The sequence below is a fragment of the Hermetia illucens genome, chromosome 1 (assembly GCF_905115235.1).
Source record: "Hermetia illucens chromosome 1, iHerIll2.2.curated.20191125, whole genome shotgun sequence".
Taxonomy (NCBI): domain Eukaryota; kingdom Metazoa; phylum Arthropoda; class Insecta; order Diptera; family Stratiomyidae; genus Hermetia; species Hermetia illucens.
The window spans coordinates 40,015,577-40,037,492 of record NC_051849.1 but is presented as its reverse complement, the minus strand read 5'-3'; the positions used below and the strand labels follow the sequence as shown (position 1 = coordinate 40,037,492).

At 44.9% G+C, this 21,916-nt stretch overlaps 1 protein-coding gene across 4 annotated transcripts; it reads left to right on the top strand.

Annotated features, from left to right (window-relative positions):
• Positions 1–8,279: 8,279 nt before the first annotated feature.
• On the top strand, positions 8,280–20,316 carry LOC119661513 (peptidyl-alpha-hydroxyglycine alpha-amidating lyase 1). 4 transcript variants are annotated; one of them, XM_038070889.1, is made up of 7 exons: positions 8,280–8,672; positions 17,994–18,150; positions 18,207–18,447; positions 18,508–19,007; positions 19,068–19,396; positions 19,461–19,481; positions 20,002–20,201. In XM_038070889.1, exons 1-7 carry the CDS (start codon positions 8,589–8,591, stop codon positions 20,056–20,058), a joined length of 1,389 nt encoding a protein of 462 aa, XP_037926817.1. In that variant the 5' UTR covers positions 8,280–8,588; the 3' UTR covers positions 20,059–20,201. The 4 variants fall into 4 exon arrangements, with proteins under 4 accessions (XP_037926817.1, XP_037926814.1, XP_037926815.1 ...); XM_038070886.1 differs by having other exon boundaries at positions 19,068–19,481; positions 20,002–20,316; XM_038070887.1 differs by having other exon boundaries at positions 8,280–8,663; positions 19,068–19,481; positions 20,002–20,186.
• Positions 20,317–21,916: the final 1,600 nt, after the last annotated feature.

Here is a 21,916-nt window from a genome sequence, read left to right as displayed (position 1 = left end):
GATAATGGAATCCGCGCACGGTTGTTGTCAACCAACAGCGCCTATTTCAGCTTACAAAAACTGTTCCGCTCGAAACGTCTCACCATAGGGTCAAAGCTCTTACTGTACAAGACAATGATCTTGCCAGTCCTCATGTATTCCTCGGAGACTTGGGTTCTTAGCAAGAAGAATTGCGAACTCTTGGCCGCGTTCGAGAGAAGAATTTTTGGTCCCCTACATGAGGATGGACAATTCCGTAGCCTACATAACGACGAAATCAATGAGCAATACCATGACCGTCAGGTTATGGATAAAATCCGAATCAATAGGTTACGGTGGGCGGGTCACTTAATCCGTATGGATGAGGATGATCCCACCCGAAAAGTCTATAAGGGCAATATCTATGGTAGAAAAAGAAGACGAGGCAGACCCTGCCTAAGATGGAGTGATGGCGTAGGTCAGGACGCCAGACAGCTTTTAGGGATATCGAATTGGTGAACCTCGCACAAAACCGGGATGTCTGGAGTTCCTTATTAAGGCCTTCCTTATTAGACCGAATACCGGTTGTTGCGCCGTTGATGATGATGATAAATAGCTATTATCAGAATCAGATATGATGGTGCAAGATGTCACTTGCTGCATTGAGGTAAAATCTCGGAGGAGTTTGAGATCCAACGAGAATTCCGCCAGGGGTTGCATCTTATCACCGATATTATTTCTTCTTCTTATCGGTAACGTTCTTTCGAAGGACATGGAGGAGTTCAATAAGCGATGACGTCTTTCCTCAAACACATCGAATACGTTAATGGCATCTTTTTGCTTTCTCACCGAGTCATGGATCTTGGCACTCTTTCCATTATTTGATGTTAAATCTGCAAACCTCCTAAGGCACATATTGCCATTACTGTTATCATGAGAAAGCTAGCAGTCATTTACTCTGCAATTGATTTTGCCATGAATATCTTCCGAAATTTTTTTCAGCATGTGAGGGTATTTTTTGAAGGGTTTCCATTAATAGAGTAGATCTACTGGGGAAAAGTCAACATAGAACTCTTCTATTTTTATCAATCAATATCCGAACTAGCTCCGTGATTTCAAGTGTGGTTTCGTCGCTTCCTATTCAACGCAGCCAATCAGTCATTTTCTCATTATTTCCTTCGGAAAAATTTAGGAACGCAAAACAGGATATTCCACTCAATGTTTTTCTAGCGTAACCAAAACAGGAACCTCTTTTGACGTTCTAAATTTGATTAAAAGAAGTTGCTTGTATGGTTCTTTGATTTACTTCATTAGCACCTGCTAAGACAATTTCGGTAGAATTTTCCTCTAACTCTCCTTTTTAAAATTTGTCAATACGCAATGCACGCCCAATTTTACACTGAACAGAGTCCTTTTCACGCTGTACATCCGCAGGTACAGCCGATAATCCCAAGCATTAGACGACTGCCAACCACTTCCTGGCATTCTTCTGCGACACGACTTCCTAAGACCACAAATCCGCAGTTAATCCTCACGTGACAAGGATGCACCTCGCCTAACCGATTGCGACATCCAAACCAACATTTCCCACCGAATGCCGGAGCAGATGTCCCGGTCGTCGCTCCCTGCGCTCTCATGGCAACATCTTAGCCGCCGCCGCCAAGAAACGTGCATTCCTGTCCCTTCTAAAAATTCTAATCAGAGGCGAACAGCTGCTCGCCGCTGGAATATACAAACTCTCCACATCCGTTCTAGGTCGAGGTATTTGTCGGCTGCGACGGTCGCGGCTGGTAAACAGAGTCACAGTCGCAATCACCCAAAATAAAGACACGGGGCCCGCTCGAAGCCTTGAACGCTATCGATTGGGATTGTGGGTGGCAGGCGGGCTTGTATGGCGGCAACAACACAGCAACGGGGTAACGGAACATAAATACAGTTCCGTACATGGCCCAGCCGCCCGCCAACTCGTCCTGCGACCGGTCTCCGAGGTGTTTGTCCGCAGCCCGGCTGGTGTTGCTGTTGAGCAGCAGCGAGGACGACGACACATGGACAATTTGGCAGCGACAAGAATAGGGACAGCAATTATCGATTAACGGGAAGTTGACGGTTTTCTCGTGTCGCACAGCGAACGCACCAGAGATCATGGGCCCCGCTCACAGTGCATGTCCCGCACTGCAATCACCCACCCGCTACTCGCACCAGCACGCGAGTGCCGTGTTAGCGGCGGCGTCGATCACAAGGACAAGCAATCACAATCTGTGTCGCCGTCGTCGTGCGATTTGTTTACGCCACGAAAGCCAGAAATGGAGATGTAAACGATTCTAACGGGTTCATTGACAGAACGGATGCCGTTTATAGAAAGGCCGCTCTGAAGGAATCGGCACCTGCGCACGCAACCTGGCCGTGTATGAAGGCGGCCGACAATAGGAAACCTCTGGCCGCGGCGCTGCTAACCGTGTCCCAATTGTCTGCCGATAATAGTAAATGATTTGGTCGTGCAAGTTGGCGAGATGGCGAAACAGTTCGTCACGAGGAAAATCGCAGAGACCGCAATAGAGGTACAAAGAGCTTACCAGTGGCTGGGTGCAGGGTAGGTCGCGGGACCACAATCGCGGCCCAATTGGCTTCCACTGCGACGATGGTCTGGTTGGATCCAGCAGAACTCTCTGTTCACAATTAGAATCACTTGCACGAACGCTCGACACTACTTCGCACTGGCTTCACCCGACATTTCCGCAAACTCCGCACTCCACTTAATCTCGGCGACACCATTCGACGCAAAGTGGCAAATCCGTGCTAGACTTTCCGTAGCCCGTCACCGCGACAATCACAGTCCCAATCTCTGAACACACAAAACTGTATCCTTGGCCGAAAACCTTTTCTGTTACCCGCCAGGCAGCAGAAAACCTTTCACACGACCCGGGAATGCAAGCAACACTTCTCGAATGCACTAATTCCGACCGCGGCCGTGAGGAAACGAACGCACAGCAGAAACAGAGAAGAAAAGCGACCTTCTCTGCATTTCCCAACTACACAAAAACCACCTTCGTCCGACTCCAATGGTAATCAACTCCGCGACTGCTGAACCCAACTTGCCGTCGCTGTTTCGTTCAACAACGGAATCAACGCCGATGCGGCCACACTAGATGCAATTGTGTTCCGTTTTCATTTCGTCCGTATTCAATTGACGGTTTGCAATCCGTGTAAGCGAGGCCAGTGCGCAGTCCATAATGCAATATGCGAATTGCGGAATATGTTGGCGCGAAGATGTTCCAAAATGGCAGTTTGAATATTTAATGAGAACGTTTTCTATGATATAATTAGATATCATTGAAGTTTGAACTTATTTTATTTTCGTAGCCAAAACAAGACTTGTTCGGTTCGGACAATGTTATCTACATGCTAAATTTCCTTGATTTTTTAAGTCCGCCGTTAATAGTTTATTTTCTCCCGCACGTATTTTCGTTACCGCAAATTAAGGGATAGCAACATGTACAATATACGATGAGGGGTGGGGGGAGAGAGGGTGATGTAACAACTTGGACTTATTGCATATATTGCAATGTTAATTCGTATAAGCGTGAATGATAATCTCCCCTTCCTGAATGCATATAGCAAAAAATTGAACAATCCCTTAAAATGGGCTGGATGCAACATCCAAAGGGCCACAGCATCACAGCAATGGTGCCAAGCGTGGCGATCATGCGAAAATGTATTGCTATATCCACGTCGTATTATTATTCTGTTAAGGGAAAGTCGCACCGCGTCCTTAAAGAACTTTTGTGCCCCCTTTCCTGGTTATAGTGTATCTATTGATCATAGTATCTCAAGCAAGTCTATAACCGTTAGGAATTTTAGTATATTTAGTATATTCTACTTCCAGATCATTCAACTTTACGTCTGGTATGAAATGTTCTCCCAGATGCCTCGACCTACTTTGCACAAGTGCCGGACACTCTCCCAGAACGTCTGTAGAGGTGTCATCACACTCCACACAGAACCTACAGGCAGTGTCCGTAGATATACTTAGCTTCCTTTTTTTAAGGAAGTGCAAATCTTCAAAAGACTCTGACCTGGGCAAGCCAGAGTGTGGGATTTTTACCCACTAAAACCACCCCCGACTGCCCGCATCCTCCCTGGCTATGAGCAGCCTGCAAGTATCCCGCGGTCCTCCTACGTTCGGCATCATCTTTGCGAAGTCATACTGGTGGTGGATGCTCTTTTACAAGTATGCTCTATGCACTGCTTAAAAATGAGTCCTCCGTCTATCATCACCTCCAAGTATTTGATGGCCGGCTTAGAAATGATGATACGATTCCTGATTCTAATGCAGGCGTAATTTCTTTTGCGGCACTTAGTGATGAGGACTGTTTCCGTCTTTTTTTCCGCGAGTGCTAGTTTAGCACTCTGTAACCAAGCCTTAACAACACTGATTGCTTCGCTTGAGTACAACTCAGCATCCTCGAGATGCTTTGCGACCACAACCAGTGCTATATCATCGGCGTAACCCAACACCGCGGCCTCTCCCGGAACCGGAAGGTTAAGTACATCATTATACATGATGTTCCACAGTAGTGGACCCAGTACAGAGTCCTGTGGGACACCCGCGGATACAACGTACTCCTTGACCATTAACGGTATTACACCAGAGTGTCCGCTCTTGCAAGTAGCTATCGATAATAACAGCGAGGTCGGTGGGAACACCAATCGTCGTCAGAGACTTTCGTATAAGGTTCCAATTGGCCGAGTTGAATGCATTCCTCACGGTCACGACCACACAATATTTGCTGGTACAACCCCTTCCGTGAATTGCATTTTCGGCCAAGTCAGTAATTGATGGCATCAATGGTTGACCAGGCTTTACGGAACCCATGCTGCCTATCTGAAAGCCCCCCTTGGCTCTCGTCGACTGGGAGTAATCTATTATAAATAACCCGCTCCAATATTTTCTCCATAGTGTCTAAAAGACATATGGGTCTATAGGAGGACGGTTTCCCTGGAGGTCTGTCAGCCTTAGGCAACAGCACAAGCTTCTGCCACTTCCATGGTGCAGGAAAGATACCCTCGGACATGCACGTTTCGAACAGCTCCGCAAACATATCCGGTCTACATTTGACGGACCCGGACCCGAGGCTTTGCTATCGTCTATTCGACTGCAGATCTCCAGCAGCTCGTCCCTGGTGACTGGTGGAATCGACATCACATTCAGGAGGCGCTGGAGGGTGTCAGTTCCCCCCTCTTGCTGGGGAAATAATTATTTTCAACAAGAGCATAGGACACATGATCTGCGCAGATGATCGGCATCTGAATCGTCCTGTCATGATTTTATAGGCGCCACCCCACGGATTTATGTCCGCTTCCAAACAGAGCTCCTTAAAACATTCCCTCTTACTCTGCTGGATGGCGAGCTTGAGGTTCTTGCGAGCTTCTCCATATGCATGCTCCATTTGCCCTTGATCGATCCTACTATTGCCTTCTGAGCCGTTCCTCTGGCTCTGTGGCAAATCGATCGAAGGCTGGCAAGTTTACTATTCCACCAATAATTGGGTCTCCTAGTGGAGAATGAGCATCTCCTAGGCATCGACGCGTCACATGCTTTAGAGATGCTCCATGTGACATGGAGAGCTCTATCCGTGGAGGTGCCTGCTTTGCTAGGCAAGTCTAGCCACACCTCTATGAATGTTTGCTCATCCATTGCTTTTGCAGCCCATCCTGGCGTTCTTTCGGATTTCGGCTTCCGGGGTGCAGGTCTCCTGCCTTGTGGCTCCGTTCTTAGTTCAAAGGTGATTCCCTGGTGGTCGCTGTACGTAAAGTCCTTGCTAACTTGCCAGGACATGTCACGTGCTAGTGTAGGGCTGACAAAAATCAGATTACAATTGAACCAGTTCCTCCTTTCCGATAAGTGTTCACATCGCCTTCGTTGGCCAGAACTACATCCAACTGGGCAAATGCTTCTAATAAGCACTGCCCCCGAGCGTTAGTCTCTTTACTGCTCCACTCGACAGCCCACGCATTAAAGTCACCGGCTATCACCTTTGGACTTCGTCCCCTTGTGTCGTGAGCAAGGTCGTCTAACAGGTCTTCAAACTCAGGCAGTGTGAGGGTCAGTGGGGCGTAGGAGCTGTATACGAACCGCCCGCTTATTTTTGCCCACACAAAGCCATAGCCGCCTGACGCATGCTATATTCTATGGCATGATGATCGCAGGACCATATCGCCGCTCCACCAGTCGAATCTGTGACCCATATACCACCGTAGAGATTTCTGTACGGTGCACTAATGATAGCAACCTCCATCGTCGATTCGTAAGTGGTCTGCACAAGCAAATCTTGTGCGACCCTGCAATAATTAAGGTTTATTTGTATTAACCTCATTTTTTCACTGCAGTTAACGTCTTTCTAAATTTCAGGCATTTACCACTTCCGGCAATATGCCGGTTATCCCGTCCCCTATTGCACTCCTTGGCAATATGTTCTTTCTCGCCACACCTTCGACATCGATCGGGCCGATCGATGCCAATAGTGCATGCCTTCGCGAAGTGTCCAAACATTAGGCATTTGAAGCACCTCTTTAAAGAGATCTGCTCCCTTAGTCGGCAAACAACCCATCCAATCCGAACCTTCCCCACGGCCAACAACTTCTGTGCTGACTCCACTGGCAGTCACACTGTGGCCGTTTGAGTACCGCCGTTAGCTTTTCTTAGGCTCACGATAGATCCTTCGTTGAATTCCTCCGACTTGAATTGTTGCTTCAAGGCAGTGCAGATCTCTTCTCTGGATGTTACCTCATCGAGATTCTTGCACTGGATATAGATCTCATGTTTTTGGGAACGAACCGCAACATTCTCCCCAAGGGAGTTTATATAATAACTTGGTTACGAAAGCCACCAATTTTCCCCACACTGGATTTTTTTAGCTCAAACATGAGATCCCTTTTCTGAGTTCTCCGGATTTTGCTGACATTTCCGCTTAGGTTTTTTAGGTCGGAGTCAGATTTCACCTTCTTCAGTATCTCCGCATACGTTAGATGTCCTCTGCTGGAGATTACAACTGCCTCCGGGCGTATTCGCACTTTTGTTTTCTTGTTTCTTTTTTTCTTCACGACCTTAGTTCAACCATCATTCTTATTTTCTTTCAGTTTCGCTTCGCTAGCCAGCTTTCCTACTTTGGGCCATGAGTACGTCTCTTGATCAAAATTAAAAAGGTACTTCAAACCTTCTGAGGATATGGAAAGGTTTCAGCATTCGGTAGATTATATTATTGGAAGAAGCAACTTTGTGCTGATGAGCGTGTTCTGAGGTGCTCTGAATGAATTGTTTGGTATGGTAAATATCCAGGTTTAATTTCTTTTGCTTTCTCCTCAACAGCAGATCTATTTTACCTTTTTTTTCCGTCTCAAGGGTGAATTTGACTTCGTCTTTTCGGATAATTGCGCAAAAGTCGTCCACATGCCTCTTTCAAACCTTGGTATCATATAAAGTTAACTTCGTTCGAAGATCTCCCTGATCAACAGGGAGAAGAGGTTCCACATTATGGCTCCTTTTTGGCTGCTCATAATATTCGCCATTGTGGACCTGTTAATAGTATGCCTTCACTTTTCTCCGATTTTTTGCAGACCTGCTGTGGTTGTTTCTTACATACCATTTCGCTATCCTTATAATTCAAGAGCCGATTACATACAAACCTTATGGATAAAGTACACGAAAGAGATTTGTGTGTGAATACTATCAGAGTCTGAGATAGTGTCACCATTTATTTAAGCTGATTTTGGCCGCATATTATATATACTAGATAACGCTATTCCCGGTTTTGATTTTGAGGGTTTTCTTATGTCATCGAATATATTGATCAGCATTATGTCAAATTATAGGTTTCGACATATACAACAAGATTTCACATGGCTGCTTTTTTACGCATTTTATAGGATCTAGAAGTTTTTCATTGTTTAGTAACATTTACTGGATTTCCTCTGTTACTATATAGTGCATTTCTTCATCAATTTGTCGGGCATGTCCAGTTTCCCTGCGCATATATCAATCCTAGGATAAAGTCCTTCAAAGTTGTCTCTTAGAGGAGTTAATTCCCTTACCGGTGGGTACTTAAGCTCTTTGTTAATCAGCGCAACGTGTTCTCCCTAAATTGTTCACCGACACGAATTCTTCAATTGTTATTTGTACTTGATGTCGTATTACTAAAAAAACAATGTTTTCCCCCTTCGAATCAATAGAAATTTTCGTCTTCACTCGACTTTCGCACCATTGTGAATTGTCAATTCTACCTGCCCTTACTACTTAGAACACTTTGACATTACCAAAACCGAAACACGTGAAACGGAACAAGGTAACTTCACCTGCAATACGCACAGGCATTTCGACGAGTAAACATATTTATGATTTAAAGTACAGTGTTCGGTGTGAATTTCAACTCATATCCCGCTTAGTCGACCTCTTCAGAATGAATACTATGAAAACAGACTGAAACCAACCGTTCCCGACTGTACAGTCACCAACAGCACCCAGTGAAAAACATTCCCCCGGCTCCATTGCTAGGCAGCCAGTGCATCACGTCTCAGTTGCGGTGAACGTAAACAAGAATTTCGTCAGTAATTTAGGAATCTCAAAATTTTCTGTGATGCTCCGAACAATATGTTTCGCTAGTGTTGTTCTGGTTTTGGCTGCTTTTCCGCTAAGTATCGAATCCCAGCAGGTAAGTGAGGTACGTGTGCAAGTGCGAGAGCGTATGTTTACGTTAATTTTCTATCGATTTTTTTACCAACAGGTGCCTACGCAAAACTCTCCTTGGTTGATTTGGTTTAGTGCAAATATCGGAGAACTTCTCTTGTAAATAGTTTTATGGTGCCAGAGTTATAGTCGTTGAACGGTATTTTTCGGGTGCTATGTGGCATGATTTCTTCTTTCCAATGGAAATTGGGGATTTTTCCTCCGCAAAACACAAGAATGAATTTCTTGCTCTGTCTTAGTCATGTACGTTTGCTTGTGGATCTGTTCTTAATTCCATCTTGCGGAAAATTACTTTCTCACGACCTATTCTTGCATATTGTTGCCACAACCGGCAATTACCCGCCTCTCACTCGCTCTGTTTGCACCTTATTTCGTGTCACATTTAATTCTATTAGTTTCACACGAGAACAGACAGTTAATGAAATTTCGAACCATTAAAATTGCGTGGCCAAGTGGATTTATCACAAATTCGTGCCAGTATTTACACAGACTTTCCGCTTTTTTATGGTTCCTGAGTGATTTGTTCATTGTTGGTTTGAATTCTCATTAGTTCACTAAGGAGAGAACACGATAAAATGTTATTCCCAATAGCAAAATGAGATACAATTTTGATTGCCTGGGGGGACATTATAAACTCAAATTAACGATCACAGTGAACGTGTAGATTTGAAATGGGATCTTACTCGTTTCTGGCCAGTTGTCTTCATATCCCTTCTGTTACTCGCAAAATTGCATTTGTTCTATATCCCATCAAAGGTACCTTTCAAAATAAAGCCGAATGTAGATCAGTCTTAAACTGTAAACAAACATATATCGCATATAGCACGTGCGAACATCTTGACCTTAAACCTAGTGTGGGTAGGCTGGTGCGTTGAGTCAAGTGCACAACAGAGTGACACATTCTTGACTGTGATATGCATTTCTGTGCGGCTTGTGTCCATCGAAACCATTGCTAATTTTACGGTTAACGATTGATAAAAGTGGACGGAGTGATTTTGTGACTGTTTCGAATGTTTAAGAACTATTTGGCTGTGGCGTCTTGTTTGTTCGCTTGTTTGATTTGGTGATGGGTCACCGCACCTAGATGAAAAGCTAAGTTTATGTAGAGCAGTCTTGTAAAGTCAATTGGCACTCAGTGCCTACATGCCCAGCGAAAATGCATTCACTTCGTTCGTTAATGCGTCTCTAATCACTTTAAGGTTTCAGGTATTTTGTTTTATCTTTATTGTGTAGTTTCCTCTTCCTCTTGAGACACTGTGCTTTTGCACTCTGTCTAGTGGTAGCAGACGCGAATCTGGAATAGTACTTTACTGGGAGGAACCGTAGCTCCGAGCACTCAGGCCGTTTTTAGGCCCATTGTACTTTGATGCGTCGAAGATTGTCCCTCAGCAGGCGCAATTATCTCGGGGATACTGGTGCGGAGGTTTCGGTTCTTCCCGTACCCCGGCACCATCGGCTATTTCATTAATCGTTGAAACTTGCGATGGCAAATTCCTCGCGTATTAACACCTACGGGTACAGGCAAGTGGACGTGAGTCTTGGCTTGCGTAGGACGTTTTCGTGGCGATTCATCCTGGCGAATGTCAGCTTCCCCATTTTAGGCGCAGACTTCTTGTGTCACTATGGGTTGCTGGTGGACTTGCAGAACAAGTCTCCTATAGATCCCACGACCAACCTTAATCCGTCGGACCAAATGGCATCTCACCCAAGTTACAAATTTGCCGTACTTTTAGACGACATTACTGGTCCATAAGCCAAATGGAGAATGGCGCCCCTGTGGGGATTACAAAAGGCTAAACGAGCAGACTGTCCCAGACCGATATCCTATCCCACTCATCCACAACTTTGCGCTTCATCTCGCAAATTATCGCATCTTTTCGACTTTGGATTTAACCAAGGCCTATCACCAAATCTATGTAGTTCCAAAAAACATTCCAAACACGGCAATATGCTTACCCTTTGGACTCTTCGAGTTCACGCGGAGACTTTCGGGTAGTGCAATGCGGCGCAAACCTTTCAAAGGTTCATTCACTCGGTCTTGCGAAACCTCGACTTCTGTTTCGTGTACTTGGATGATGTTTTGGTCGCTCCTTCCACTGAGTCTGAGCACTTAGCCCACCTCGAGTGCATTTTTCAACGTCTCCTTGAGGCTGAGTTAGTCTTAAACATTGGAAAATGCAATTTTCTTCAATCACAGGTGAGATCCTCGATCACTCCATTCACTGAAGGAATACAGCCCGACCCAGACATGGTGCAAGCGATTACAAGCTTCCCGCGTCCGAAAACCGTGAAGGAGTTGGGGAGGTTCTTGGGCATGCTAAACTTCTATCGTCGTTTCCGGCCCAAGGCCGCCCAACACTAGTCTGTTTTGAACACGTACTTGTCTGGCCCCAAAACAAAAGACACACGAGAGATTGTGTGGTCTGAAGAGGCTGTCCAGGCGTTTGACAAATCCCGACAACAACTGGCTGATGCTACACTCTTCGCATTTCCTCAACAAGATGCACCCATGTTGATGCCTCTGACATCGCAGTAGGTGCTGCTCTTCACCAAAAGGTGAACCAAGTCTGGTAGCCGTAGAGCTTCTTCTTTGGACAGTAAACCCCTCTCAACGGAACTTACGATCAAGAACTGCTCGCCGCGTACTTGAGCATTAAGTACTTCCGCTTCTCCCTAGAAGGTAGGCCGTTCACAGTATTCACGGACCATAAGCCGCTCACGCATGCTTTGAAACAAAACCCCGACAAAGCGTCCCCTCGTCAGCATCGACACCTGACCTTTATAAGTCGTCAGCGTGTACGGGAAGGACAACATAGTTGCTGACGCTTTGTCACGTGTCTCCGAGGTTAACATCTCCGCCGCACTCGACTTTTCGGCTATTGCCAAGGCGCAGGAGGATGATGCAGTACTTCAGAGCCTCAAATCCAACCCCATTTCGGGAGTTGCCCATCTTCGGCTCGAACCTCTTTCCCTGCTGCAAATACTCGAAAAGGGACCTCGGCCATACATTTCGGCCACCAAGTGATCCGGTCTTCGACAAAAGATCGGGTCTCGCAGATTCGGAATTGCTGCACCTGCTGAAAGACAACCTTCGCCATATGAAAGCCATACCTCCCACACGACACCCGTCCGCACCTGCCTGCGCGCCCAGCACGTCCTGGTCAGGACGGATGCTGTCCGGAAGCCACTGCAGCCTCCATACGAAGGCCCGTACCGTATTCTCGAGCGTGGAGATCATTTCTTTCAGCTCGAGATCGGGGGACAGAAAAACGCTGTCTCCTTATCCAGGCTGAAGCCTGTTTGCGCCCCAAATCAACGTCGCGTTCGCTTCGCCGTATGATGAGGAACGCGGTTCTGGACTCAGTCGCTGAAACCCCTAGGTTTCACCTGGGGGCGGAGTGATGTGGCGCAGTGGGGTTAACCACATTCGAAATTTATTTCGAATGTTGTTAATTCGATTTGACAATGGCCGCCATCGGTGTTCTCCGTGGCGGAGCAGGCCATGCTAAAGGAAAAAAAAATAATTGAGTTAAATTAGTGAAAAGTCAGATTTAACAGACTGAAGTCGTAGACGGAAGAAAAAGGAAAAATAAAATTGTGTTGTAAAATACATTGAATAAAATAAAATATCAAAAAATAGATTAAAGTGTTGTTATAACTAAATTGGCATTAAAGTGTTGTTATAACTAAACACCGATCGTGGAAAAACTGCGAGAGAGGCATCTTCGATGGTATGGTCACGTAATTCGCGCTAACGAGAATTCACTTGCCAAGATTGGTCTGAACATCGAAGTTAATGGTAAATGGCCTGAAGGCCGGCGAAACAACGGTGGGTTGATACGCTGGATGGGGATTTAAAAGCCTCGTGATTGCATCCAGATCAGGCATTTGATAGAACCAAATGGCGAAAGCTATCACGCAATCCGAGCCCGCTTATGAACGGAACAAAGGCTAAAGAAAAAGAAGAACGTGTCCCTCGCTGATCACTTTAGGGTTTCAGGTATATTGCGTTATCCTTTTTCTGTAGTTTCCTCTCTCCCTCCTTGAGACATTGTGCTTTTGCACCCTGCCTAGTGGCAGGAGACGCGAATTCGTTCTCGGATTGTTGCTAAAGATTAATTTATGAGCGATACCATGACCAGTTGTGAATAAAATCCGGCTCAATAGCTTGCGGTGGGCGGGTCATTTATTCCGTATGGGTGAGAATAAACCAGCCTGGAAGGTTTATCTATGGTAGAAAAAGAAGACATAAAATACCTTGCCTGAGATGAGCGTATGGCAAAGGTCAGAATCCCAGATATCTTTTAGAGATATCGAATTGGTAGACCTCCGTACAAAACCGGGATATCTGGATCTGGATATCTGGGGCAGGCCTGGAGCGGGTACCGATTGTTGATGTTAACGATGATGAGTAGGTATAGGATTGCTCTACTGATGTATGAATGTATGTAGAGGTACCGACTTCGGCTTTGGAACAGACCATCGTGTGGACTTCGTTTCCTTTTGCTTTGGGAGAGGGAAAACTTTTTGCTGCGCAAACATCAAAATTTCTAAATAACCTTCCCGAGAATATATATGTATATAACACTAGACCGCCATTAAAAGTGTGTTTATATCTAATGAAGTTATCGGAAAGGTCCTAAAAACAGGTCACAAACTTTAGTCGACAACTGAAATGGGAAGGGGAATGTTGAGCGTAAAGTGAAAAGAGCTCTGTTGATGACCGCGGGGTGGGGTGACATGTCATTTCAAGATTTTGAGTAGTATAAGGTAGGTAGGTATAATATAGACAGCTCCAAAGAGCCCAATTAGCGGGATAGGGCGCCGTTTTAATGACATAAACTCCTAAGACCATGAGAGTTGTGATAAGAGCAAGAAGACAGAGTCCAGTTGGCTCACATCATTCAAGCCAACTCATGGTATTCACGAAGTATAGCAGTTTTCCCACTCTGTAACTAGAGATCTTTTTGAGGTGCTCATAGAATGGTTTATCTAGTGTCCTTAGCTTGACTCTAGCTATAGTTGGGCATTGGCAAAGGAACTGTTGTTGTATTTGTACGCTTGGTTCAAACCCAAGCACTGAGAAAGGCGACAAGTAGTCGCCCAAATATGCACATTCGGAAAAAAATTGAGTAAACTAAACGGAAACGGTTTGGATTTTTTATTTATAATTAAAACTTACTTAAATGCTCAAAACGCAGGTTGTTGTTAATACACTTGCCTGCGTCTGGCGCAAGAGTTCTTGCGATCGAGTCTTATTTTATGTGGGTCAAATTCTCCTTGACTTGGCGCAGGTGGTGAGCCGCCGTAATCTAAATTCAATGGCTGCTAAGTATGGTCATTGTTAATGAATATATTCCGCTCCTGACAGTCATCAGCAGAACCCAGACTGCGCCCATGGGGGGACTGCAAGGTCACAGCCCCAGCTGGCCCACTCATCCCTCTCTATGTTCGGGGACCCAGCGACGATGACTTTGAGCGAGTTTTGCTCAGACTGTTCAGTGCGTCCCTGTATTGCCCCACCAGCCGAGATCCAGCCATCCACTGAGTATACAGCTTTAATGGCTGCTTGGTTGTCGTTCAGATTGGTTATGTTACGCTTGGGGCTCAGATTATTCATATTATTCAAGTATCGCCAGTACTTCCGTTGGGAATACACTGTCGAATCCTGGGAGGCCGATCTTAGATCCCTTGGTGAAAAATACTGTATTATACCCTTTCAACACGTCGTCGGTCTTCCATTCTGTCCTGGTTGGAAAGTCCACAGCTAAGTCGTCCACGTAAAGCTCGTCTTGCGTGTGGCGTAGTTTGTTGGACACGTCCAGACTAACCGAGGTACTCCGTCTAGGATGTTACTATGGCCATCCGGACTCACATTGTTTGCCAGCGCTGCACCCAGCCAGCTACCGTATTTAAGTTCTTAGCATGGATATTACACATACCAATCCTATTTTGGTTAAAGTTTCCTTGATGGTCTTGGTACTAACGTTGTTGAATGCTTCCTCTATATCCAGGAAAGCAGCTAAAGTATATTGCTTACACTGTAGCGACAGGTCAATAGTGCTAGTTACCTCGTGAAGAGCGGTCTCTGTGTTTGTATTTGAGGCAGTCGTGCTGATACTTGGAGAAGAGTGTTCTCCCCATAATCACCCTGACATGGTTGCCCAGCATACGCACTAGCCTCTCAATACGAAAGAGAGGTAAATCTCGACACGCCACGGTACGCGATTTTCTTACTGTCTCTGTAGCATGGCTGGCATTACACCAGCCTTTATAGGTTTAGGTTTATAGCCCAGCCGAATTTATTTTCAGTAATTACCGACTTGATAATCTCGTAGGACTCGGCCTGTATACCCTTCAAGCAAAGCTTCGATTAACAATCCTTCGCGCTGGCGCGCTGCATCTGAACTGGAAGCTCCAGGGTCTCACCAAAAATTCCGTCCGTCCCATTTTTTAAGAAAAAATGGACTACCACGGTGGCAATGTCTTCTTGCTATATTTATAATAGCAGAGCACGAGACTTTGATCCCAACTCCTCTGTCGTGCCAATGTTGCCAATTTGCGCACCGGAGAGTTTGTTCTTGATAACTTAACTAAACTTCCTCCAGTTGATCCCCTTGAGGTCTCTAAAAGAGTTAGAGACCTCTACAGCGAGATCTAAACTGAAAAGTATCTAACCGTGATTTGGGAACGATCTCAGCTGAAGAGATGTATACAGGTTTTTCGCTCCCGCCTGATCCAGTTTGACCTAGGGTAGGGCACTGAATCTCAAATATGTCTACAGAAAAACGTGCGTCTGAGGAATTTGCCTTGCTTCAGCTTTTTCGAGACTTGCTGTTTTTTTGTTGAGTTCGTCAATTATCCTCCACCCAAAATACGGCGTTTGCTTAACCAAAAAATTGTAGTCAACAAAGAGAACCCTTCCTTTTCCTTTTCACGCATGGGATTAAGTTTCAACTTTTGTGAATGTCGCATACGGATACGAACTGCTTCTCCAAACAGAAGTGAAGTTATCTTTGCCATTAACGCGCTCAAGTAGATAAGTAGATTAAAGCCGACGGTTTCCCTGCGGAACCGCTGATTGCAGGTACCGTACTCTCTTTTGAGTTGTTACTTCCACTCATTTGTAAATCCTGGGAATCTGAGGTCTTTCCCCCAAAGGGCATCCGTTTCGAGTGCGGTTAAAATCATACTGGAATGGATGAAAAAACACGTCAAAATCTCGATCGTCAAAGAGCGTCCTGGTTTCCACTTTGGATCCTCTTGTACCGATCACATTAACACCCTCCAGATCTTTGTTGAATCGTGGCCAAATGTCCAGGGACGTGTTGATGAGAAGGCAAAATTGACAGTGGATAGGCCACACATTGAAGTAGGGCGACAACTCCATTGCGAGTTATGCCATCCAATGTAATCCACAATACCAAGATGGCTGATCGACGAATTGTCCTTCTGGAACATTGCGATGGAAGAAGAGAAGAGGAGTTCCTCTCGGAATATCGTGGTGGAGTTGATGGACATTGACAGCAACCGAAAGCGATTGCGCGCGGGTGTAGATGACGCGCTATGCCCCATATAGAGAGAGTGACATTCACTTTCCATGTGTTATTGCAACACAGAAAGAACACTACCACAGAACAGCTTCAACATGCTCTTGGTGCTGATATAATTGCTTTCCGAGATTTTAGGCAAAACAGCGAAAGCGGATCTAGTGCTGCTAATGTGTCGGCAGCATCCAGTTCAGTGCCACCGTTTGGCAGGAACCATGCTTCCTAGATATACAAATTGATCGACGACTTCGGTGCCCATTAACGGAGATAGGCACAGTGCGACGCCTCGTCACACAGAGAACTTTGGTTTTGTTGGTGTTTATCTTCAGTCCAACTCTGTTTGCCTCTTTCCAAAGTCCATGACAAGGTTGCGCATCGGACTTGTATATTGCTTCGTGCAAGTTCGTGTAATGAACTTCATTTCACAGCTTTCTCACTACGCACGCACGCATTCTTTCCCCTGTTGTGTTTCCTCCTTTACTCCCACGTTTTCTGGTCCACGGAGATCACATTTGGGGCATAGCATACAAAAAGAAAGACTAACGATTTCGTCCAGGGCAGAGGCAACTCATGAGACCCTGCCTCACTTCTGCCCTGGGAACCGCGTGACCAAAAGTGGCAACAGATAGAAAACGCTCTTTTATATAATAACAAAAACACGACAGGGCTGCGAATTATATCCAAGTTTAAACGGCCAATAAATAGTTTGAGCCCAAAATAGGTTAACGCTAGATTTTTGTTACGCTTCTCTTCTTGGTGCCAGCACTTTTTTAATTATGGCAGCTCAGAGACCTTCTTCAGTGTGAGTTGCGCACCCTCCGATACATTGAGTACAGCAATACTACCCGAGCCACTCGTTCATGCGTTCGTTGGCAAAGCTTGGCCTTAACATTAAACAAAGCTTAGTGCCTTGCGAGGATGCCGTCCTTGCAGCCAGGAGGAGTTTCCGGATGGATTGGTACAAGACCCGTCCATCAGGTTCGATCGTTTTGGCTGCAAATGAAGACTCAGCCGTTGCTGACCGAGCCCTCTTTGCTGCCCTTAGGCCGAAGAGTTGGGATCGTCAGAGGTTAGCCCTTAGCCGCAGATGTCCTGGACGCTCCCTTCCCTTCAACCTTGCCGCAGCCCGAGGCATTGTTTTGCCAGAAGGTTTGCCCGGAGGCTGTTTTCCCCCCGAAGCAGATGACGCCGACTGGATGCCGGGATCAGGAGTGCCAACAAAAGGGGCCCATTTCGGCTTGTTTTTTAAGGACTGGGTCCCAATTGCATAGTTTCCTGCTTGAATAATTGGAGAATCTGAGTCTAAATCCATGTTCTCCATCGATGAGCCCAGGGCTGGCCCCTGGTCGAAATTCAATTGTAGTCTTTGTTTTGGTTTAGATTTTGTATTTGAAATGTTTCATAATTGGCTGCTATGACTTTAGTTTTACTGGGGAAAGCTAGTCGATTTCGGCAGAGCCGCTTTTTGCCGAGGGGATGGTAGGCACACTTTGGCTTGGGGGTTTGATTACCGCTTAGCTTCAGGTGTCATCTCTGGTTCCCTAGAGTATCTTTCTTATTAAGATCCCTCACCACGATAAGGTAGGTAATTGTCGAGGGAGCAAAACTATCTTAATTTATCGCTCAACTGTTCCGGTTTTTTATTCTACAATTTTTCTTTCTTCGTTCCAGACCTATCTCTTTTATTTTATCTTCTCAGTGTTATTGCCAATATATATTTCCATCAAATATCTTTTTTTACACAGAATGTCGCTGAACATTATTTACCTCCCTACGACAATCCCATGATAACGGCAGAGCGATTTAAAAAAATCTTACAAGAATCTCCAATTACGCGATGGTCAGCAACAACGAAATCGTCATCAAAGGACACAAAAGAGGAACCAGTCAAACTAAATACAAGTACGTTTGCAGATGTTGCAAGGTTTAGTTGTTATATTGAAATGGTTCCTTTTTAGCATATACATACCGACCAGAATGGCCAGATCCTAGTAGAAAGTTAGGCACGGTGTCGGCTGTTTCCTTCGATAAAGATGGAAATGTGGTAGTTTTCCATCGTGTGGACCGAATATGGACTGGTAGAACATTTAATTATGCAAATCTGTATCAAGAGAAAAGCCTGGGCCCGATCACCAAGAATACGATTATTGCGTTCGATAGAAAAACAGGAAAAGTTGTTTATGAGTGTGGGAAAAATCTGTAAATCTTTTACCGAAATATATCTTTTTATTGTTAGTGAATACCAAACATTTTTTCTAGGTTCTACATGCCGCATGGCTTAACAGTAGATCACGAAAACAATATTTGGGTGACTGACGTCGCTCTACACCAAGTTATGAAACTATCGCCTAAATGTTCGTCCGATAAGCCACTGCTGGTACTGGGCACTGCATTTTCACCAGGGATCGTAAAGAAATTTTGCAAACCCACGGCGGTAGCTGTGCTGCCTAATGGCGACTTTTTCATATCCGATGGATACTGTAACTCTCGCATTCTAAAATTGTCGAAGGAAGGAGATATTATTCTCACGTGGGGTGAGAACTCATTTCAAGGCGACGCTCACGAAGTAGCACCGCCCAATTTCTTTGCCATTCCGCATGGACTAACGTTGACGAAAGACGCGGAATTGTTGTGTGTAGCGGATCGCGAGAATGGACGAGTGCAATGTTTCCACACGAGCAATGGGACATTCCACTCACAGTATCACAGCAATACGGTAGGTGATAGATTGTTTGGTGTTGGCTATGCTCCGATTTCAGGTAAGTGAAGCAATCATGAAATTTAATGCTTTGCAAACTCTAACTTGGCGGTGTCCTTAGGTGGTCAATTGTTTGTCGTTAATGGTCCAGAAAATAAGAATAATCACGAAGTTCAAGGATACATAATTGATATGTCGACAAAGCAAGTCCTCTCGAAATTCGGACCGAATGGGTCGCAATTCTCAAACCCCCATGACCTCGCCGTGTCAGAGGACGGAAGTGAGATCTATGTAGCCGAATTGGATCCGCCACGCATTCATAAATTTGTATATAAGAATGCCGCTTTGAGCGATGTCAATAGCACAACATCGAGTCCCGCCAACGTGACGTCTGTTGTGCCGCAAAACAGCAAATCCGTGGTGACGAAGGCGAGTTTGATGAGTTCGTCGGTACTTGTTATAGCTGCTCTATCTCTCATTGTTGCGTTAATCATAATGACAATATTTGTTGTAGTCTCAAAGCAGCGCAGAAGAGGTAATTCGGACATAGCCCTTAGTAGTGATGTTGAGTATAGTAAGTTGATGTCAAAACATGCTTGCGATGATTGCTGAGTTGTTTTCATTAATTCAATACTTTATACTTAATTTTATAAATTATGTGACCAATGTGCTTACTCTTTTTAGGTCTTAAGAAAAAAATATATATTTTTTAAACTTTTATTTGTGGTTCTTTTCATTTTTGTGTCAGATTTGCACAATGTTCAAAAGTGACTTCCCGCTTACCAAAAGGCCTGGAAATTCACTTGATGACTTCTATCCTAGAACTGGAAGCTTTTGCATCCGCTTTTTCTTTGATTTCCACGTATATGAAGATACTGGTTCAGTTTCAGCAGGCAGATAAATATAGAAAATATCGATGTTGTTTTTCTTTGTAGATCATTGTTAATTGTATACCAGGCACGAGTGTTTCTCTTAATTCCATTGCACTTTGTAGAAACTGTAGCCCATTATATTGTCCATGTTTTGCTATTCTTGAACTAATTTTATATTCCAAGGATGCCTGCTATATGGAACACATAAACGTCGCCATGCATGGGACTTCCCGACCGTGAAAACGGACGGATTCAAATTGGGGAGTTTACTGGACCGAAAACATGGGTTTGAGAAATTGGATCAAAACGCAAGCGATGAAGATCCCGACGCTTCAACGAGTATATTGTCCAGTGCACAATTTGCATGAAAACTATCCGTTAGATATTTTAGATTTTAAAATTCAATCATACAAATTATAAGTTGATTTAATTTAGGCGCCAATATATGAAAATATGCCAAAAGAAGGAGTGATGAGTTAAGAATGGTGTAAATAAAGAACGGAAACATAAATCTGTTTACTTTTGATTTTCTATGTATTCTGATGCACAACAAAATTCCCCGTACTTAGAGTGTAGGAGACTGTCATTAGTTTGGAAATTGATGATTAGAAATTCGCCAGGAAAATTCGGTCCCTAGTTCACTGCAATTTAAAGGAACACGATAGAAACAACAAGCCATGACGAACGGCATCATCGAATAGTCTTTCGCGGATTGTCGAAGTTTTCCTATAATCTGCGATGAAAGGTCACACCAGCCGACGGTACCATAGGTGAGTAGAGAGCGAATTACGGGTTTGTACTAAAACCGTTCTACTCGTGGTTGTATAGATGAGGATGGGATATATTTACAGCTACAACTATGATTTTCAGATATTACCTACAAGTCGGTTGGGGGGGGGGGGGGGGGGGAAGTTTTTTTATTGCAGGTAATACCTGGGTGGTTAGAAGATAGTATAGGCCTAAAAACAGGGCAAATTGTACCAACTAGTCCTCCAGGTTGGGGGTTGGGTAGGGCTGACAACCCTACATGGAAAACCAAAGTTACGAAGCCACAGCAGGACTGGACGGATAACACAACGACGAAACCGGCAACGACAAAGGAATAACGATTTGCGTATTTTCTCATGGAACGTGCGCTCCCTGTACAGAGATGAAGCAGCTAGCCGATACCCTGTTCCAATATAGAGTGGATGTAACAGCGTTACGGGAGATGCGTTGGACAGGGACGGGTTTCCTGGAGAAGAATCGCTACACCATATATTATAGCGCCATCCAGTAAACCATGTAATCGGAGTAGGTTTCTTAGTCAGAAAAAAAAAGCTGTTATCGGCTTCGAATACGTAAGCGACCGGCTATGCACTCTGCGTTTGTGAGGCCAATTTAGAAATATAAGTCTCGTTAACGTTCACGCTCATACAGAGGAGACTGCATACAGAAGGGTACCTTCTACGAGGCAGTTGAGCGGAACCTCGAAGCCTGTTCCAAGTATGATATCAAAATCATACTTGGAGATTTCAACAGTCATGTAGGGACGGAGCTTGTATTCAGGTGATACGTTGGTTCTCATAGCTTACATTAAAATACAAATGTTAGCGGACTGCGGATTATTCAATTAGCAGTGCCACACGAAATGGTTTTTGTAGATACCTGGTTTGCGCGGCAAGTGGTCCACAAAAATACAGGGGCAAACATACGTGGGCCTCTCCAGATGGCACCACTTTCCGCCGTCACCTCCCATCCTTGATGAATGTCAGAACTTATAGGGGGGCCAATATAGACTCGGATCACTATCTCGTTGGCATGGTGCTCCGAGCTCGAATAACAACACCACCCAGAATCCCCTCTGACAATCAGGCGAGAGTTAACAATGAAGCCATCCATAACACAGCCCTCGACAACACCTATAAGAGGGAAATGGATGCCGCAATAACCGAAGTCAACAGAGATCCTCTAGATAAAGCATCAACAAATGATCTTCACAATCACCTGAAGAACGTTATCATAAATACAGTCACAAACATACTTGGCCCCAGCCGCAAAAACAGTCGGAACTGCTGGTTTGATGATGAATATAAGCTAGAAACGGAACGGAAGAATG